The following is a 17,719-nucleotide window of genomic DNA, read 5'->3' as shown; positions in this document are numbered from 1 at the left end:
TGGACGGCAGTAATTGAACATCCCAGAAAAGCATAGAGAAATTCAAAATTCAGATTTATCCAAACTATGGTATTGCACCGTGCTTATCTGACCCCGCGTAGGTTGGATAGACTGTTCCCCAAACACAGCACTCATTCCCGAGGTGTAGGGCAGAAGGGGCAGACCTGCTTCACATGCTATGGGCATGCCTGGCAGTGGGGGGCTACTGGGACACGATTAGAAGAATAACCGGGACAGCTGCGCATCACAGGATCCATAACCCAGTAGAAGAATTTATTTTGGGTCTGCACAAACATTTGTCCAAGCACAAGGTACAATACCGATTCATAGACCTTGAATTAATACTGGCTATTAGAACCCTTACTATGCGCTGGAAATAGAGTAAACCCCCAGCTTTATCGAGCTGGCACACGGAATTGATATGTTGAAGTTGTGCGGAGGGTGCAGCATTGCTAAGGGAGGAAATAAGAGGACTACGAAAAACACCAATAGCGCTAGAATGGGAGACTATGTTGGAAGAGTTGAAATTAACTGATATAGACGACGATGGTTAAATGTTTTATGTAAAGTGAAAATATGTGGTGCCCATGCCTCGAACAACTGTGTACTAAAGAGAAGCTGTAAGCCTAAGCATACATAATTCAAGAATATGTTATAACAACAATGGTTCACAAAATACTGTCGCTGAGGTACTGAGACCGGGGTTATCTGGGTGGGGGGAGTTAAGGGGATAGTTAGAATTCAATAAGTCTTATTATTCCATGGACTGCCCAAACACAAGCAAGATATATGACGACAAACAATGCTGGCAATGATGGAGATTGTTAGAATTAACCTTGCCGTAATAGATGTATAAAGATATTTTGATGTACTAATGTTGTACGGGACAGAAAAGGTATGAAGATTATATTTTGTATTGATATATGGCATAAATCAAGAAACTCAATAAAATATGTCTTAAAAAAACAGAGCCCGACACTCGGCGTATCACATGGGACTGACAGAAACCCCTACCAAATTAGTTTCCTACTGGTACTATACCCCCGAAAGGCTGCACTTAATAGAGCCTTCTCAGGAAGCTACTTGCTGGCGTGGTTGCAGGGAGGTCGGCACTTTAGCGCACCTGCTGTGGGATTGTACACAAATCCAGACATACTGGACTCAAATACTGGATGAGGTAGACACACACTTAGACACACAAATGCCACGCTTCCCGGCTTATGTTCATTTGGCCCTCCCAAACCCTTTGGCTTACCCACTTAAATCCAGACGAGGCTGGATTATGGCAATAGCGCTGGGTTCCGCTTTGCAAAACATACTAACACATTGGCGGACCTCACAACTCCCTACTTTCACAGGCTGGCTCCACCGCTTGTGGCATGTCCTGAGGATGGAGAAGCGGACTTTGACAATGAAAGGGAGGGGTTCCTCGTTTGTGAAGCTTTGGCAACCCTTTATGTCCCTTCTGTCCTCTGAGTTCAGAGAAATCACTTTGCCAAGGTATCTCTGCCTTCTGCGGCTCTCTGCTCCCCATAGAGACGGGAAGCGAGGCCGGAGCTCCAACTACGAGACTCAAGCACTGAATATATTTCTGTCTTTGGTGGACAAGGGACGGGGTGGGGGGTGGGAGGGGGGAAGCAATAGGTTTCCTTTACGGTTTATGTTTGGTTTTGTCTCATTTTATCGCGTTCCTCATTTGCCACTCAACTATGATTGTATTAAACCGGAAAATGGCTGTGATTCAGCTTTTGCACCACGGAACGTATTGTATGTTGATAAAATTCAATTAAAGATTTAAACCATAAAAAACTTGATGTCTAAACGTTTACAGAGTTGGCCTCAATGCAAATCCATAATGTAACACTGATCACTAGTCCAATGTTAGAAGAAATAAATGGAAAGAAAATCATTGAGGTTGTTTTAGTGACTTCAACGAGGTATCATGGGGCTACAGGACATAGACTAGGTTAGTAAGAAAACTAATTCTGCATTGAATAGCCAAGTCTTCAGGACTTCAGAATTTAAAGTGATTCTGGGTTGAAGAAATATTGAGGTGTAAGAACTTCCAAGGCTTTGTGGCCAGGTATGAGAAAGCTCCCATTCTAACTCAATGTATGCATGGACCTATCAAACGGCAAGTGGAGAAGTGTGGCTCAGGGGTTAGAGGCGGCAGACCCGGAAGCTGAGATCGGCCCTGGACCAGGGTTCAATTCCCCGCCTCGGCGGGTCTTGGGCTCAAAAATTCCACGGACTCGATAATTCTCGCTCCGGTGCCTTCTCAACTCACGGGTTCACACTCTGCGACTCTGGGCAATAGCTTGCTTAATCTCCACAACGGCCCCTCGCGGCGGGATGCCTAGCTTTCACCTTGTGGATACCCTGCCGGGGTTATCTCACAGGGGAATACCAGGACGGGTTCCCTAAGCAAGCGCCGGGAAACCCTTTGTGGGTAGCTGTGCGCTATATAAGCTCAAATACATTTACATACATTTACATGCTAAAACTTATCACATTTAGGGACGAGGAATGTATATTGCTTTCTAACAGGTCTGAAGAAAAAAAAGACCAATTCCAAGTACAGATTTGTGTCGCTGGAGGGGGAGACAGGCTGAGGCCAAGTCATCGTTTTCTTCTCCACTGCTACGCGGTTCTTCGGTCCTTCTTAGGTCGTCAAATCTGAGGAGGAAAATGCTACTTACCAGTATGCATCTGTTCTTGGCACGTAGAGCTGTAGAGCGGTCTACTTTAGCATAGATCGTCATCTGGTGTTGGGCTTGGATGTTTGCAGTTTGTTTTTGTCGAAGAAGTCTTTGTTAGTCACTCCTCCTTATGGTGACAGTGCGCATGGACATCGGCTCCATCCCCAGATTATTTTTTGAAATCAATCGGGCAAAGGTCTTCTGTATAAAGTCAATCGAACTGGTCAGCGTGTATTTTGCAGGGACAGATCCATCCCTCTTTTTAGGTCTCGTCTAGGCAGCGCGCATGCGCTGCATAGGAGAGAGACCTAATGCCATCGGCACAGCTTTGGGGGCAAAAACGTGCATGTGTTGCATTGCTTTCAATGGCAACCCGTGCACGTCTGGCGATTTCCTTGCGGGAGTGTGCGGCACCATATGGTTGCATGCTCCCGCAAGGGAATTGCTCAGGCCCCCTCCCCCTGCTGACGCGCGAGGTGCGCGCTCGTTTCCCTTTACCGCAAGCTCAGGTTTCCAAATGAGCCCGCGGGTAGAGGAGATTGCCTTTACACTTCTAGTCACCCTCACTACTCCCATCACCCCAGTATAGCCCTCAGCCAGCTCTAAGACAGCTTGAGGTATGTGGCACACAGCGTTAGTCTGTCGGGAATGTATGAAGCGTTTCTCGTGTGTGAAGCATTGCCGTGTGACGTGTTCAGTCGGCTCTTTCCTAGTAATGAACATGAGCACCACTGCCCCTTTGTTGGGTAGTAGAAGACCGCCACACAAGCGGTGTAGTGGGCATCTCGCACTTCTGCACCCTGGTTCACTGCCCTGCTGCACTAACGGCAGCTATCCCTCTGTTGTTGCAAGGTGTTCAGGGTCTATAAACTGCTTTTAACGATTGTGACCTAAAGTACAAAGTTTACCACATGTTTAAAAGCTAAGTTCTACAGGAGCAGGAGACTGCTCCCCCCTTCCGATGAGCACCCACATGTCGGTAAGTGTAGGAAAAAGTAACTTCATACTGTAATAAGTTTTCTGTTACATCTCCTAAGACTAATATTGCCAAAGCCAATTGGTCTGGCGTCATATGCGAGCCTTTGGTCTTGGTCAATGCTTGTTTTATTTGATAACACAAGCCGCTTCCTTCACTCTGACATACTTTTAAATTAAGCTTTGAGGGGGCGTGCCTGGGTAACAGTGTTCGCTCTGAGCTCCGCCTTCTCTATATCACAAGGGGACAGATGCAGCACACTTCGGGCCCCGCCTGGCCTGACCCCCGCTGGGGATCTATCGGTGAGTGGTGGATGGCACTATTTGCGGCCCTATCCCTTCTTGACAATGCGGAGCGACTGTCTGGTGAAGCTGGCTGTGACCTCAACCTGGTGGCCGCTGCTGCTTTTTAGCCTAGAGGAATCTGCTACGCCGCAGGTGACATCGAGAGGGCACTAGCATTGCATGGATGGCCTCACTTCACCAATAAAAGGAGCAGTGCCCTGACTGAGCCCTTCACCCTGTGGCAGCAGCACTACCAGACTCCCCACAGTGTTGCAGATGTATCCATGGGGCCGGAGCTTGGGGACTGCGTGCAGCGGCAAGTGTGTTGGCCTTGCGGGGTGGACACCTGTGCAAACAGTCATGAGGCCTAAAAAACACACCAAAGCGCAATGAGCTTGAGGGACTCCTGCTGCTCCGGGGGTCCACAACCTTGGGGAGCCATACATTATGCTTGCTCTGCAGGGCGATCACCTGCGCTATCTGGGGCCACCATAGTACTCAGGAATTAAGCAAAGTGCATGAAAGCATTGCCAAAAAGGCATCTGTGCGCAGGGGGCATTGGCGCCGGTCCTCTACTCACCTCACTTCACCTTGCAGACTTGTGAAAGACAAGACCCCTTTTGTTCCACCGACCAGAATCACAATAAAGAAAACAGTTGCGACTGTCCCCGGTATCAGGAATCATACTCACCTGAATATACCGAAGCACCAGACTGCTGCCAGTTGAGTGTCATGGTACTTGCTAGAGGTTGTGCACTACCTCTCCTTGGGTCTGACCTTGAAGTAGCCCGTGGCCCCGGTGATTATGAATATATATTTCATTCTACGTGCACCCTCTATTTATTACGCTCCCTGGGGGATTTTTAATTCAGCATGCACCCCCCTCCACATCCAAGTCTGTCTTCCGTTAGGATCGTTAACTCTCTCATTTCTCCTAGTGTCAGTGTGAACCCTCACTGGTCCCGTCCTTGCGGGACCTTTCCTTGAACAAGCTTTGGCAAAGCCAATAGGTCTGCATTTGGGACCTTACAAGTAGTCATGCAGCACAATATCCTTGGTGCAACAACATCAACTGTTGCATGGCTAAACACTTATAAGGTCCCAAAGGCGAGACCTATTGGCTATGCCAGTGCTTGTTGTATATTAGGATGATCTCTGCTCCCTTCCATGTGTCTGAGATTGGGGCACCACATGCGATTGTATTTGCCAACAGGAGTATGTTTTGTGCCCATATATCTCTTTCGAACAAAAAATGTCAGCAAGTATGCAGTCCAAATGAGGGGTTTTGTCTTTAGTTATAGCATTTAAGGCAGACATAACATCACTCGTAGTAAAAAAACGGGTCCTTTGTCTCTGTAAAGTCTTCAGTTGCCCCTATCCCCCGAACAAAACTCAATTAATTCAATGAGACAGTACAAGAATAAAGACAACAAAAGTGCTCAATCCATAATTGCGGGGATATATTGATGTACATAGGGTTCACAGATGCGTCCCTCCATCGTTTACCAATGGTCCAAAACCTGATGGAGTCCTTGAGAGCAGGCCTATTTTGCTTCCTTCAAAACATTCACACAGTATTTTGGAAGATTTCAACTTCTTGTGCGGTCTCGGAGACATATCAAGTTGATCTGTGTACCACCAGTGTCTTGACCACTCTGTTGCAATTAGAAATGCTGTGGTTCTGGAATGTCTCATTTTGATTAGGGTTGACTAAATTAGTTGAACCGGCACAAAAGTGTACAGACATTTCCCTGACCAACTGATCAAAAGCATAATGCTGAATATCAATGGCTGGTGGAATATAGTGAACAAGTTTGTGCATTATTGGTTTCTCTCTGTAGCATACAAATCTATTGCCTAAACACATGAAATGCCCAATCACAAAAACCATTTTGATGCAGTTTATTGTCTATGGCCCACTAGTGACTATTTTGGAAAATACAGCTTAAAGCAACCATGTAAATACTGTCAACACCTGGAAGGTAAGGAGCTTTTATTTGGAGATTTTCCTTAATGAATCATAGAATGAGCTGCCAAGGAGAGGATTCTCAACCTTACGTTCCTTTGTTTACTCTAGTTACAACTGATGGTTTGTTGACCACTGGTAACAACACGCTACTTCTGATGAAAAGAAAAAAGGAAGGGTGTAGAATAATTGAGAAAAAAGGTGGAAAGTGACACAGGTCAGCAGAGTGATCATTGAGAAAGGTGAAAGCGGGTGATCTTAGTAATAACGTTTTAACTCTTTCTCTCACTTCGGTTTATCATCTCTTTCCACTTTGTCTACTACAACATATACAGATAGGAGGAAGGGAGGATTCTCTGTTTATTAATGTGCCGACACAATATGCTTGTGCAACACACCCTGACTAGACGCACAATCAGCTGTGTTGGCATTTGTCCCTATCACCTTATGCTTTCCTCTACTAGACAGTGCACCTGGTGTCCTTGACATAGTTTTTATCTTGAAAAAAACACGTTCTTAGTTTTGTATCTCCCTCAAATGAACATTGATACCAAGAGGAATTTAATGAAAAGTTGCAAAACTGTCATTGCAAAAACGCTGAAAGGTGATTTAACCACATGGATGCTGGTCATTTTCCCCCCCTATGTTGGAAAATGCCATTTTAGTGGCACCATGACGAGCTCAGCTCGTCATCAGCACACGACACCCGTGGGTGATGACGAGCTGAGCTCGTCATCAGCATCGAAAGGGTTAAGCAAATTTTTGGAGCGCCTGGACTTAATTTTCAAAATTGGGATCAGGATCACTGAGAGATGAGGTACCAGAGCCCTATTTGTGGTGCACTAGCATGGAGATCTGCATTGGTCTAGGCTGCAACATACCAAACACTAAATGCAACCTATAAAGCAAATAAAACATCACATACCTGAAACAATCTTGCAGCTCATGGTGATGGGTTGGAAAGACTTTACCGGAGATTCTGAAGCACTGGGGATCTGACCCTGAGGTATTATTTTACAGCTTGCAGTAATGGGTTGGAAAGCAGAATTGCCATGTGACCCAAATTTGATTTTTGGCGGTGCTAATTTGGTAGGTGAATGCTCCAAAGCAGATTGCAGAGAATGAAAAGTGGTGGGAGGCTGTTCGTCTCTACTTCTGATGAAGAAACCTAGGAGTGAGGGGGTTAGATATGAAAGTCTTTATTTTTCATTCCACAAAATATACCTTGATTATTTTTTTTAACAGCAGTATATAGCTCAGACTGGACCATGATGCGTTGGAGAGCTTTATATACATCAAAAGCACTTCACCATTCAGACAGCTAAGGAAAGGATATACTTAAGTCATCTTTATACATATACACAAGTGATTAGGGTAGAAATGAATGCACAAAACTCGCATTCCATAACACTGGTTCAGTAATAAATAAACAGGCATATAGGGAAAACTCTTGGTGCAGACACAGAATGACAGCACCATGATGGGGCTCATCCAAGTTTCTTAAGGTTGTTTACACAAGTAATGAGCTCATAAACATAACAATGGTATAAAGATGAAATACTCCTAAATCCTCTAATGAGCAACAGGCGCGAATACATCACACATAATACATAACATGCCAGCAGAGTTCCAAAATCCATAATGGTTAGTAAGAACGCAAACTCGCTCCTAGCACATAGCTCATACCAGAACAATTTGAAATAGGTTTTTGGATGTACTGATGAGAGAAAGATAAAAAAGGGCGAAGAGACAGTAGTTGTTTCAACTCCCTTTTTTTAAAGTACCTAACAGAAGTATTAGTGTGGAAGGAGGGACACAACAGTGCCAATCTTTGGGTCATCACAAAATAAACATTGTTTCAGTGTCTGTTTTTGCTGAAAACGGGGAGCAATAGGAACAATATGCTCAAAGTGGTCGGTTCTGGAGATGAGACATGCTTTAGCATGGACAGTAGCCTAAATTTGGGCAACAATGGAATTACCACTGTGAAGAGTGGACAGAATCATAAACTGATGACACACTTTTTGAGGTCTTACTTGGCCAAAAAGGGTATGATAACAGTTTACTAAGTTTTTTGCCATATTATTAATGAATCTGCAAAGGTTGAAATGGCTCTCTGAAATGAAGGACAGAGGAAAAAGTTACTTACCTTTGAGAACGTTCTTTCTAGTGGATACTCTATCTAAACGTATATTACTTTTACTGTGAATTTCTACCAAGCGCCCGACTAGTTCAGGAGAATTTTTCAGCAATTTCCTCATGTGTCACTAAATGGCATCGTGCTGCTCCATGTCGGATCCTACCCACCCAAGAAGTGACACCGCTACTGCTACACAGCCGCCACCTTTCGCAAGCTGGCATCAGTTTCTTTCTGATCCCTGTCTGTGCCGTAGGATGTAGAGCCCTTAGAAATCAGAATGTGCCAGTGCGCTCATCTCTATAATTGAGTCTTATTAACATGGGCTGAAGGAGTCTATCCACAGAATGGGGGGGGGGGGGGGGGGGGGGGGGGGGGGGGTGAGTCAGTGAAGATTCTGCAATTAGAGTATCTACCAGAAAGAGCGTCACCAAAGATAAGTAACTTGCTCTTCTGATAGATACTTCTAACTGCAGAGCACCCTTTGTTCTGGTGGAATGATTGCATATCTCTTCAAGAGGCTGTTAGTAAGTTCATAACAAATCTTAATACACAAGACAAATCATTTGGGAATGGTTTTTTTCTGTACAGCTGTCCCCTTTTTAGCCCAAGGAGCCCTACAAAGATATGATTCCCCACTGATGTTCCTTGGAACAATCAATGTAAAACCTTATTGCTCTCTTTCAGTCAAGATGACGTTTTCTTCCTCTTTACATAGGTGAATGGAGGAAGGTCAAAAGGCATCAATTGTCACTACTCAATTTCCATGCATGGAGGTGCAGGTTGCGCAGGTTCAGGAGCAGGACCCTGACCTGCTGTAGTGACAAAGTCCTCCTAAAGAGGTAGTCTGATCACAGGACAAAAGCTCATTGCCATAAAGTTCTGGTTAACACACTCTCCTCGCCTAGACTGGAGCAACGAAGATTACTTGGGCCCAGCCATACCTGATCTTTTTCAGACCTTTGGGCAGAAGAGGTAGAAGCAGGAAGGTTCAGAGAAGTACTGAGCTCCAATCTATGGAAAGGTATCTCTGAGCGAGAGCTGCCTTGCGAACTCCACCACACAGAAACTAGGACACTGCACACTCTCTGAGGTGAAAAGATCAAGCCAGGATTGTACTCCATTGCTGAAAAAGGCCGTTGTGCCACTGCCAAGTGCAGTCACCATTTATAAACCGCTAAACAACTCAGGCTGTGTAGTCCACCCTAGAGTTTAAAGATCCAGCCAGATATTGTATGATTAGGGAGATGCCCTTACGATTCAGCAACTTCCAAAGGTGTAAAGCCTCCCGGCACAGAACCCAACTACCCCCTTTTGTTGCAGTATCATATAGTGGTAGTGCTGCCCGTTTCCCCTTGATAGAGGGAAGGAACACTTTTAGTGCCAAGAGAATCGCTAGCAACTTTAACAAGTTGATGGGGAGGGAAGCTTCCACTAAAGACCAAAGGCCTCCGATTTCCACCACTCCCAGGTTAAATCCTACCCCTAGCAACCATGAATCCGTCACAACAGTTTGCTCTGGGTGGGGCTAGGGAGAGGGGTCTGCAACTGGTCCAATTTAGTTCTAGCGGCCACAACTGTAGGTCTTTTGCAGTCTCCACAGACACCCATATGGAATTTGATAGGTTTCCTTGGTGCTGAGCCCATTGAGACATCAGATCTTACATCATAGAATACACGTGCTACCTGGCGTTGTTCACAAACAATATCAAAGAGGCCAAGGAGCCTTAGAGCTGCCCCCACTGCAAGCAAGGTTGAAACATAGGGAAGACAGCCTGAATATACCAGACTCGCCGAGATGGAAGGATGGCTCGGAAGAGCACCATGTGCAGAATTACTCCAATGAACGGTGTCCTATGTGGAGAAGTCAGATGTGACTTAAGAGCGTTGATGAAAAATTCCAACAATGTCAATAAGTTGCCTGTCGTCTGGAGGTGAATGCGACTGCCTGTGGCAAGGATGCCTTCAGCAACCAGTCATCAAGAAATGGGAGAACTAGTGTTCCCAACCTCTGAAGGTGAGTAGCGATCACCACCATCACTTCTGCGAACACCCAAGGGGCCCAGATGAGGCTGAAGGGGAGCAATGAGAACTGAAAGTGCCCCTGGCCTACCTGAAACTGCAGGTATCACCATTGGGACTGCAGGCCAGGAATACAGAAATAGGCACCCTGCAGGTCCAAAACTACTATCCAGTTTCCTGAGTCCCGGGCAGACCGGATTTGGGCAGAAGCTTCCGTCCTTCTTTTGCACCAACAAGAAACAGGAGAAACAACCAGTCTCAACTTTTGATGCCGGTTCTCCGCTTATATCCATCTTATCCAAGAGAGCCTGAACTTTCTCTCGCAGAATGAACAAGTGATCTTCTGGGAGGTACTGCAGTATAGGAGGCATGTTGGGAGGGGATGAAAGGAAGCTATGGGCATACCTGCTCTGGATAATTTGGAACAGCCACTGTTCTGTTCTGATGTGATGCTGCGTCAATCAAAAGGTGTGATGACCCCTCTACCAGGCATTTGAGCGCTGCCTCGGCTGCCGAGGGAGGGGCTGGTGACTGAGTAGTTAATTTCCCCTGGAGCTGGGATGTTGGCGGCCAAATCACCGGCCTTTGCCTCAAAAGGTGTGGGAGGCACGTCACTACTGAAGCAAGGTCTGATGTGGCTTCTGCTGAAATTACTTTCAGAAGACGCCATAGGGCAAAATTGTTGGGAAAACTGCCGTACCAGCGGTGCTGACCCAAGGGGGCGCGTTGTTGCCCTGGTCTCCTTGAAACGCTCCTGGTATGAATCTGCCTAATCTCCAAAGATACGCGCATCATCAAATGCCATGTCCATTAGGGTTTGTGGTACGCCGCTCTAGCACCCTGTGGAGCGAATTCAAGTGGCGATGAGGCACCACCCCAGTCTCAACTGCCCTATCCTATCAGTTGGTAGTGTCCAGGCCAGCATAGGATATATTTCTTAGCATCCTGACCATCCTGGGCGAAACCCTTGAGGTTGGATCTGAGGTCTTCTGGAACTGCTGGCAAGATCCCACCATCATATCAAACAACGCATGTGAGTATCTGCCCGGAAGGCAACTGGCGTTCACCAAGCGAAGGGCAAGACTAGCAGAGGAGAACATGCCTTTGGTGAACGTTTCCATACACTTTGAGACTCTGTTCGGTTGTGTGGTCAGAAACAGATTGGGGTTTAACCTGATTGTTGAACAATGAACTTTCCAAGATTTCTGGCATAGGGTGTTGGGGGAGAGATGCAGGGTCCCCTGAAACCAATTTGTGTCTCCTCACTATTTGGCAGTTTACTGGTGGGCAAGATCCTGGTTTTGCTCAGGTTCCCAGCAGTGGGACTCACACAATGACAGGAGAGACTCCTGTGTTCTCGGTCTTGGCTGGAGGAACTCAGTGAGGACATTAGTTTTGACCTCTGTGGATGGAAGTGTCAGATCAAGAACCTCTTCTGCTCTCCTTAATGCTACTGTGAAAGAGGCACACTTTTCTGTAACTGGTCGTGGGTGTGGGTGAATGTAGCCCTGTGTCAGGAGAGATATTAAGTCCACTGGCATCCTGTAGGTCCACAATTAGATTGTCCTCTTCCTAGACATAGCTGTCATCATTATCAGGGTCAGTGATGTCATAGTGTAGTGGAAGCGTCTCCGAATCAGAGTAGGCAAGAGGACAAGGTTGGTGTGACTATGGTGAAGGTTGAGACAAATATAGCATGTTACTACACATGCTATCACATTGCATTCCTTTACAACGCAGTCGTTACAACAACCGCGTTGTTAGAACAAGATACCTTTACAACACAATTCATTAGATCTACTTGCAGTAGGGGTGCACTGGACTTAGGAATAGTATAATTTACTATTCCAAATCCAGCCTGCGCAACAGTAGGGAAGGTGTTGGAATAGTAAATTGTACTAGTCCTTATATTAGAGCGCCCCCTACAGCAAGTCGATCTAATGACTTGCATTGTAAAGGCATCGCGTTCTAACAACACCTTCGTTGTAACGACCGCGTTGTAAAGGAACTGCGATGTGATGACTGCATTGTAAACGCTGTCTGCTGTACAATGCTATCACATCGCATTCCTTTAAGACGCGGTCGTTACAACAACCGGGTTGTTAGAACGAGATACTTTTACAACGCAAATCATAAGATCTACTTGCAGTAGGGGGTGCACTGGACTTAGGAATAGTATAATTTACTCCGTGTTCCAGACCAGTTTTTGCAGGTGACCGGGGGTGAGCCCAGAGCGAGAGCAGTGGCGGCAGAGGCGGTGAAGCAGGAGGTCAGGAATACCGCTATCCGCAACCTGCACACCATACCATACCGCCGACCATGGGGTGAACGCGGGAGCAAAGGCAGCGGAGGCGTGAAGCGGAGCGAACGTGGGAGCAAAGGCAGCGGAGGCGTGAAGCGGAGCAGAGGCCAGCAGGAGGCCGGGAGAACCGTGATCCGCCATCCGCAATCCATATTCCTACCGCTTACCACCGGAAAAAAAACCAGACGCGGTGACGCTGAGAACGCAAGCCGCAAGCAGCCGCAGGCCAGTGGAAAGACGCCAGCAGAGAGACGCTCAGGGTTGGCAGCTCTACCTGCTTTGCCTGCTTGTCTGCTTACCTGTGGGAGCGCATTGGTGTGCTGAAGCCGCGAACCACGCAATACAAAAGGGGATGATGGACGGAGCGTTTGGGCAAATCAAACACTCACCCCCAGTCAACTGATCTGGGTTTAATCCATCACCATTCTTTAGCTCACTAAGCCACCCCAGTTCAGACATGGCCATATGCAAATCAGTCTGACCCTGTGCCTCATGGGAACAGTCCAGCCCAAACTACCAAGCCATGTCTTCCCTGGACCGGAAACAAGCATCCTGGGACCGGTTTCGGAATCACAGAGGCCAGTTGAGGCTGGGCTGGGCCCATTCCCTAATCCCTCCTGCAGGATCGTACCAAGAACTGACAGTAAGGACTAACTGCTTTCACCCTCATTCGATCGACTAAATCACCACGTTGCTCAAGTCTGATCAAGTCTGATCCTACTACTGTGCTTAATTTATCTGTGTAGCTTATTTCTCCGCATTACCCCCTTAACTAAGGTCTCCCGAAGTATTTAACAGAACTGTGTGGATTTGTTTAGGGAGCAATAGCTGATAGCGGAGGGTTACGGGAAACTTAAAACCAACATAAATCCAATATATACTTATTAGACCCCGGAGATTGACTTGATTTTTCAATAGAGCAATGGGTAAGTGAAAAATGCCTAGCCCCAAGGTGGGGGGGTCTAGTGCGAACAACGGGTGATACACAGCAAAAGTTATCTCACAGGGGCCATGGGCGCATTAGATAAACAAATATCTTCAGTGGTTGAATCGCTGGAAACAGGCTCTGCCCTGGCCCCGGACCAACTTAAACATCAATCCAAGGTACCCGAAACTTCGGGAGGTACCTTAAAAACAAAAACAGTCACAAATGGTTGTGTCCTGGATCACTCTGATGAGATCGTAGTGAGTTACCCGGACTCCCTGAAGCACCCCCCCCAGAAGAAACAGAGGAACCCGGCTCTGGGCGCAGAAAAATCGGGTGCCCAGGGCCAGGGAGAAGGCCCCATCCACCCCCAAAAAACACAGAAGCCGACCTAGACGTTGGCTATAAAACAGGGTCAGCAAGGGAAGAAGAAAATGGGAACAAGAAAAGGCTCCTACAGGTGGAAGGATGACAGTAATAGAAAGAGTGAAAATAAATCAAATGAAATAAGAAATCTAACGACTCTGGTGGAAAGATTGGACCTCTATTTAAGAGTTAGATTAGACCAACTTGGGGATAGATTGGACAGAATCGAGCAAAGCATCACAAGAAACACTGACCATGTGAACCCTGGAAACCTGGTAAACCCTGACTTACCCCCTGTGAACTTAGAACACACGAATTAGTCAGCCTTATCCTACACACCCTGACAAAGTAACAAACCCACTGAATCTTTCGAACCCGCCAAATAGTATCAATCAGTTAGCAAATGACTTACTTACACAGAAGAACACTTTAAATTTGCTCCCAAAAATAGGGATAAGAAGTGAGCACAGGGCCAACACAATAGCGGGAACTACCACCAGATGTAATCTTCCCCACCAACAACCAAAGGCTAATCCCAGTTTTATCCCCCACAGAGAACACCTAGACAAGTTCTCAGAAGACCAGCATTTACACCTTCCACCAGAGGCCACTCCATATATAGTAGTTCTAAAAACTTTTCCAAAATTAGCTACATTGCAAAAAGAAAACTGGGACTTACTGAAGAACAAATCACTGTATTGGTTGGGGGAGAGGACGGGACTAACACATCAACTGTTTAGTGAGATCAAGATGGCTAGAAGGGTACAATGGGTTGGGTCCCGCGACAAGACTTTCTATGGTGACTGTATAGTCCTTACATTCCAAACCCCAAGACTAGTGAAGACCATACTACGGGCAGAACGTAGTAACCAACTAGCATCGGGCGAAATTAATGCCCTGCCACTGGGATTCTTTTTCCCACCTTGTCCCAGGGCTAACGGCATAAACAACGTCGACACAAAGATCAGTTTTCATGGTCCCTACCTTGGAAACCGGCAAAATCTTGAACTAACCAACAGGTTCAGTCCCCTATCAGGCTTGGAGGATACAGATTGACTTAATATAATGAAATTCGGCCTCCAAGGAAAAACTAAGGGATGGGACAAATTATGCCTCCTAGCCATGACACCATCCTCCTATAACTTACAACCTCTCACAACAACAGAGTCCTAGTTCCCGAGGATAACCACCCTCCTGACTTGGTAAATAGTCTAGCCACTGAGCAATGCAAGATCGACCTACAGGAACAGATGGGCCCGGGGGACATGGTACAACAGGTTAGCATTGCACACCCTAGGAGCACTGATAACGCGGGGTCACAAGAGAGAGGACACTGCAATAGGCCAGGGATTGACATAATATACCTGAATGTAGCGGGACTTCGAACCAAAATCGACAATGATGTATGGTTTAAATTCATCAGTAAATTTCCGGTGCTTTATCTGCAGGAAACTTGGACCACCTCTCCCATGCATCTGGAGGGATATAAAACTTATTTCTCTTCCGCCATTCCCACTACATCTGGAAGAGCTAAAGGCGGTCTAATAATCTTTATATCAAACCTTCTAGATTTCAAATACATAGTCCCCCTCAAATTAGAGTCAAATTTCCAAATAATCTCCCAGGGAACCAGCAAATTTGAGCATTATCTCCTGGTCAATTTTTACAACAACATCTATAATGCACAGCTGATTCACGTTTTAAAACAGATTAGGTCCACTTTGTTGGATTGTAAATATAAGAGTGCCAAAACCGTGTCCATAATCTGGGGTGGTGACTTTAATTTATCCCTGTCTAGTGAAAATAATGGTGTAGCCTGTGGCCTGACTGACGAGGTTGGGAACAACTTAACTCACTTCCCTCACACTATAATCGGAAACTGCCTAAATGAAACCTTCTTCTTATTAGATCTTACAATAGCTAATGATTTGGTAGTACTCCCGGTCCCACCGACCCTGACGTTTAATGGAAGAGGATCAAACACTATAATTGATTTTATATTTGTATCCAGAAATGCTGCACCCCATATTTTAAATTTTAAAACGCATACTAATTCAATGAGCGACCATTTCCCGATTAGTGTATAATTACGAAGTCCAAACGTATGCAAACAGAAGCTTAAGTCTCGAGTATTAACACAAGATAATTTGACGTTAGCTAGGCTAAATGGTTATTCCCTTAAATGGGAAAAAATTAATCCAACGCATATAACTGAGACAGTGGTAAAAAACTCCCTTGTTTCCATAGAGGTCTGTCTGAGCGATTCTTCTTCTCCTACGGAGATTTTAACTAGTTTTGAAGTTATAGTTAGTACAATAAAAGAAGCCCTCTCTGCACAACAAAAACAACCAAGAACATCTAAGGGATGGTTCAACAGCACTTGCACAAAGGCATATTCTGCCTTAAAACACTCCTTACATAAACCAAACAGGGACAAAAATGAAATAGTATCTCTGAGGAAAGCATACAATAAGGCCAGAAAAGCTAGGAAACTTGAAATAAAATGGGAGGCTTGGGATCAACTTTACAAGACCTGTTCCGAAAAGGACAGCACGTCCTTCTGGAAAATTGTCAATATGCCTTTTTTAAACGAAGATAGGGAAAATCCAAAGATAGAAATAGCCATAGACGAGTCAACATGGATTGATAAACTTCTCCCAGATATTTAGAATAACGACTGAGGAAGACATCCCACAACCCGAAACGGACGGGGTAGCTCAGTTGCCCTTTCATACATCCTTCCCAATTCCCCTTGAAGTCACCATGCAAGAAGTTGAAATCGTATTAAAAGCCAGCAAGGGGGGAAAGGCGCCAGGGCCCGATGGGGTCCCTGTGGACCTATACAAGCATAATATGGACCTTTGGACCCCACTACTTACAAGGGTTCTCTTAGCCACACGTGAGGTCGGCCTCATCGAGTCCTGGACCAAATCCATATTGGTCCCAATATTCAAAAAGGGCGATCGACAGAGTCCGACCTGCTATCGGCCAATATCCCTCTTAGACTCCTTGGAAAAGGTAGTGGGACGAATCATCCTCGACCGCCTAACCCAATGGTCAGAGGATCATAACATACTCTCCAGTTTGGGTTCAGGGAAAGTATGGGCACACAAGAACAAGCCCTCAACCTGGCCCTACTGATGGCCAAATATACTAACGCAGAGGGGGCGGTTTTTATATGGCTTACGTAGACCTATCGATTCAGAAAAGGGGGTGGTGATTAACAGAGTTTCTGAATTAAGCAGAATACTCCTACCCAGTCAACAGATCAGGGCTTGATCCATCACTGTTTTTTAGCTCACTGCACCATCTCAGCTCAGAACCTGACTAAATGCAAATTAGTCTGTCCCTGGCCCAGTGCATCATGGGAACAGGGCAGACCAAACTACCAAGCCAATTCTTATACTGGAAAGGAAACAAGCTTCCGGGGACCGGTTTCTGGCATTACAGCCGTCTTCGGCCCGGCTTGCTTGAATCCTGATGGTGCAGTGAGCAAGGGACTGTCCATCACCAACCCCTTTTCTGAATCGTTTTGTCCACCATAAGCGTGGAAGGGTATACTCAGATGTGAGTCCCTTGCTCATTGCACCATCAGGATTCAGGCAAGCTGTCAGACCTTGGTTTAACACAGTATTATTACAGTCCGCTACAGAGTACTGAGATCTCCAGAAATTTTTTTAGGAACCTATGCCTGACACATATGGCGGAACTGCGATTGGCCACGGAGTCTGCTAAAAGTTCAGCCCAACATATCCTGTTGGTTCAAATTACTCTGGGTATCCAGATCTATCTGACTTTTAAACTGAACGGATTTGATAGGTTTGTCCTTACCCGTTTTATAATGAATACATTTCATAGATTGCTTACATTCCCCAAGGTTAATGACTGGTCAGACTCATTGCCCCCATGCCCCTGTAATGGTGTTTTCCCCCAGTCTACATTTCATGTGGTTATGTTTTGTACATTTTACCGGGAAGCAATGAGACAGTGGGTCCTACCAATATTAAAAATTCTAGGGCTACGACAATATCGCTCAGCTTTC

At 45.9% G+C, this 17,719-nt stretch overlaps 1 protein-coding gene across 3 annotated transcripts in view; it reads right to left on the bottom strand.

Annotated features, from left to right (window-relative positions):
* The window catches only part of YEATS2 (YEATS domain containing 2), a 1,498,478-nt gene that overhangs the window by 1,089,231 nt on the left and 391,528 nt on the right, over window positions 1-17,719 (bottom strand). For all 3 annotated transcript variants that reach the window (XM_086943990.1, XM_086943991.1, XM_086943992.1), the window contains exon 11: window positions 6,851-7,093. In XM_086943990.1, coding sequence (XP_086800116.1) covers window positions 6,851-7,093 — 243 coding nt within the window. The remainder of the gene's footprint in view (window positions 1-6,850; window positions 7,094-17,719) is intronic.

The sequence above is a fragment of the Lissotriton vulgaris genome, chromosome 11 (assembly GCF_964263255.1).
Source record: "Lissotriton vulgaris chromosome 11, aLisVul1.2, whole genome shotgun sequence".
NCBI lineage: Eukaryota > Metazoa > Chordata > Amphibia > Caudata > Salamandridae > Lissotriton > Lissotriton vulgaris.
Note: the sequence above shows the minus strand (reverse complement) of the source record. Positions and strands in the feature narration are given on the sequence as shown.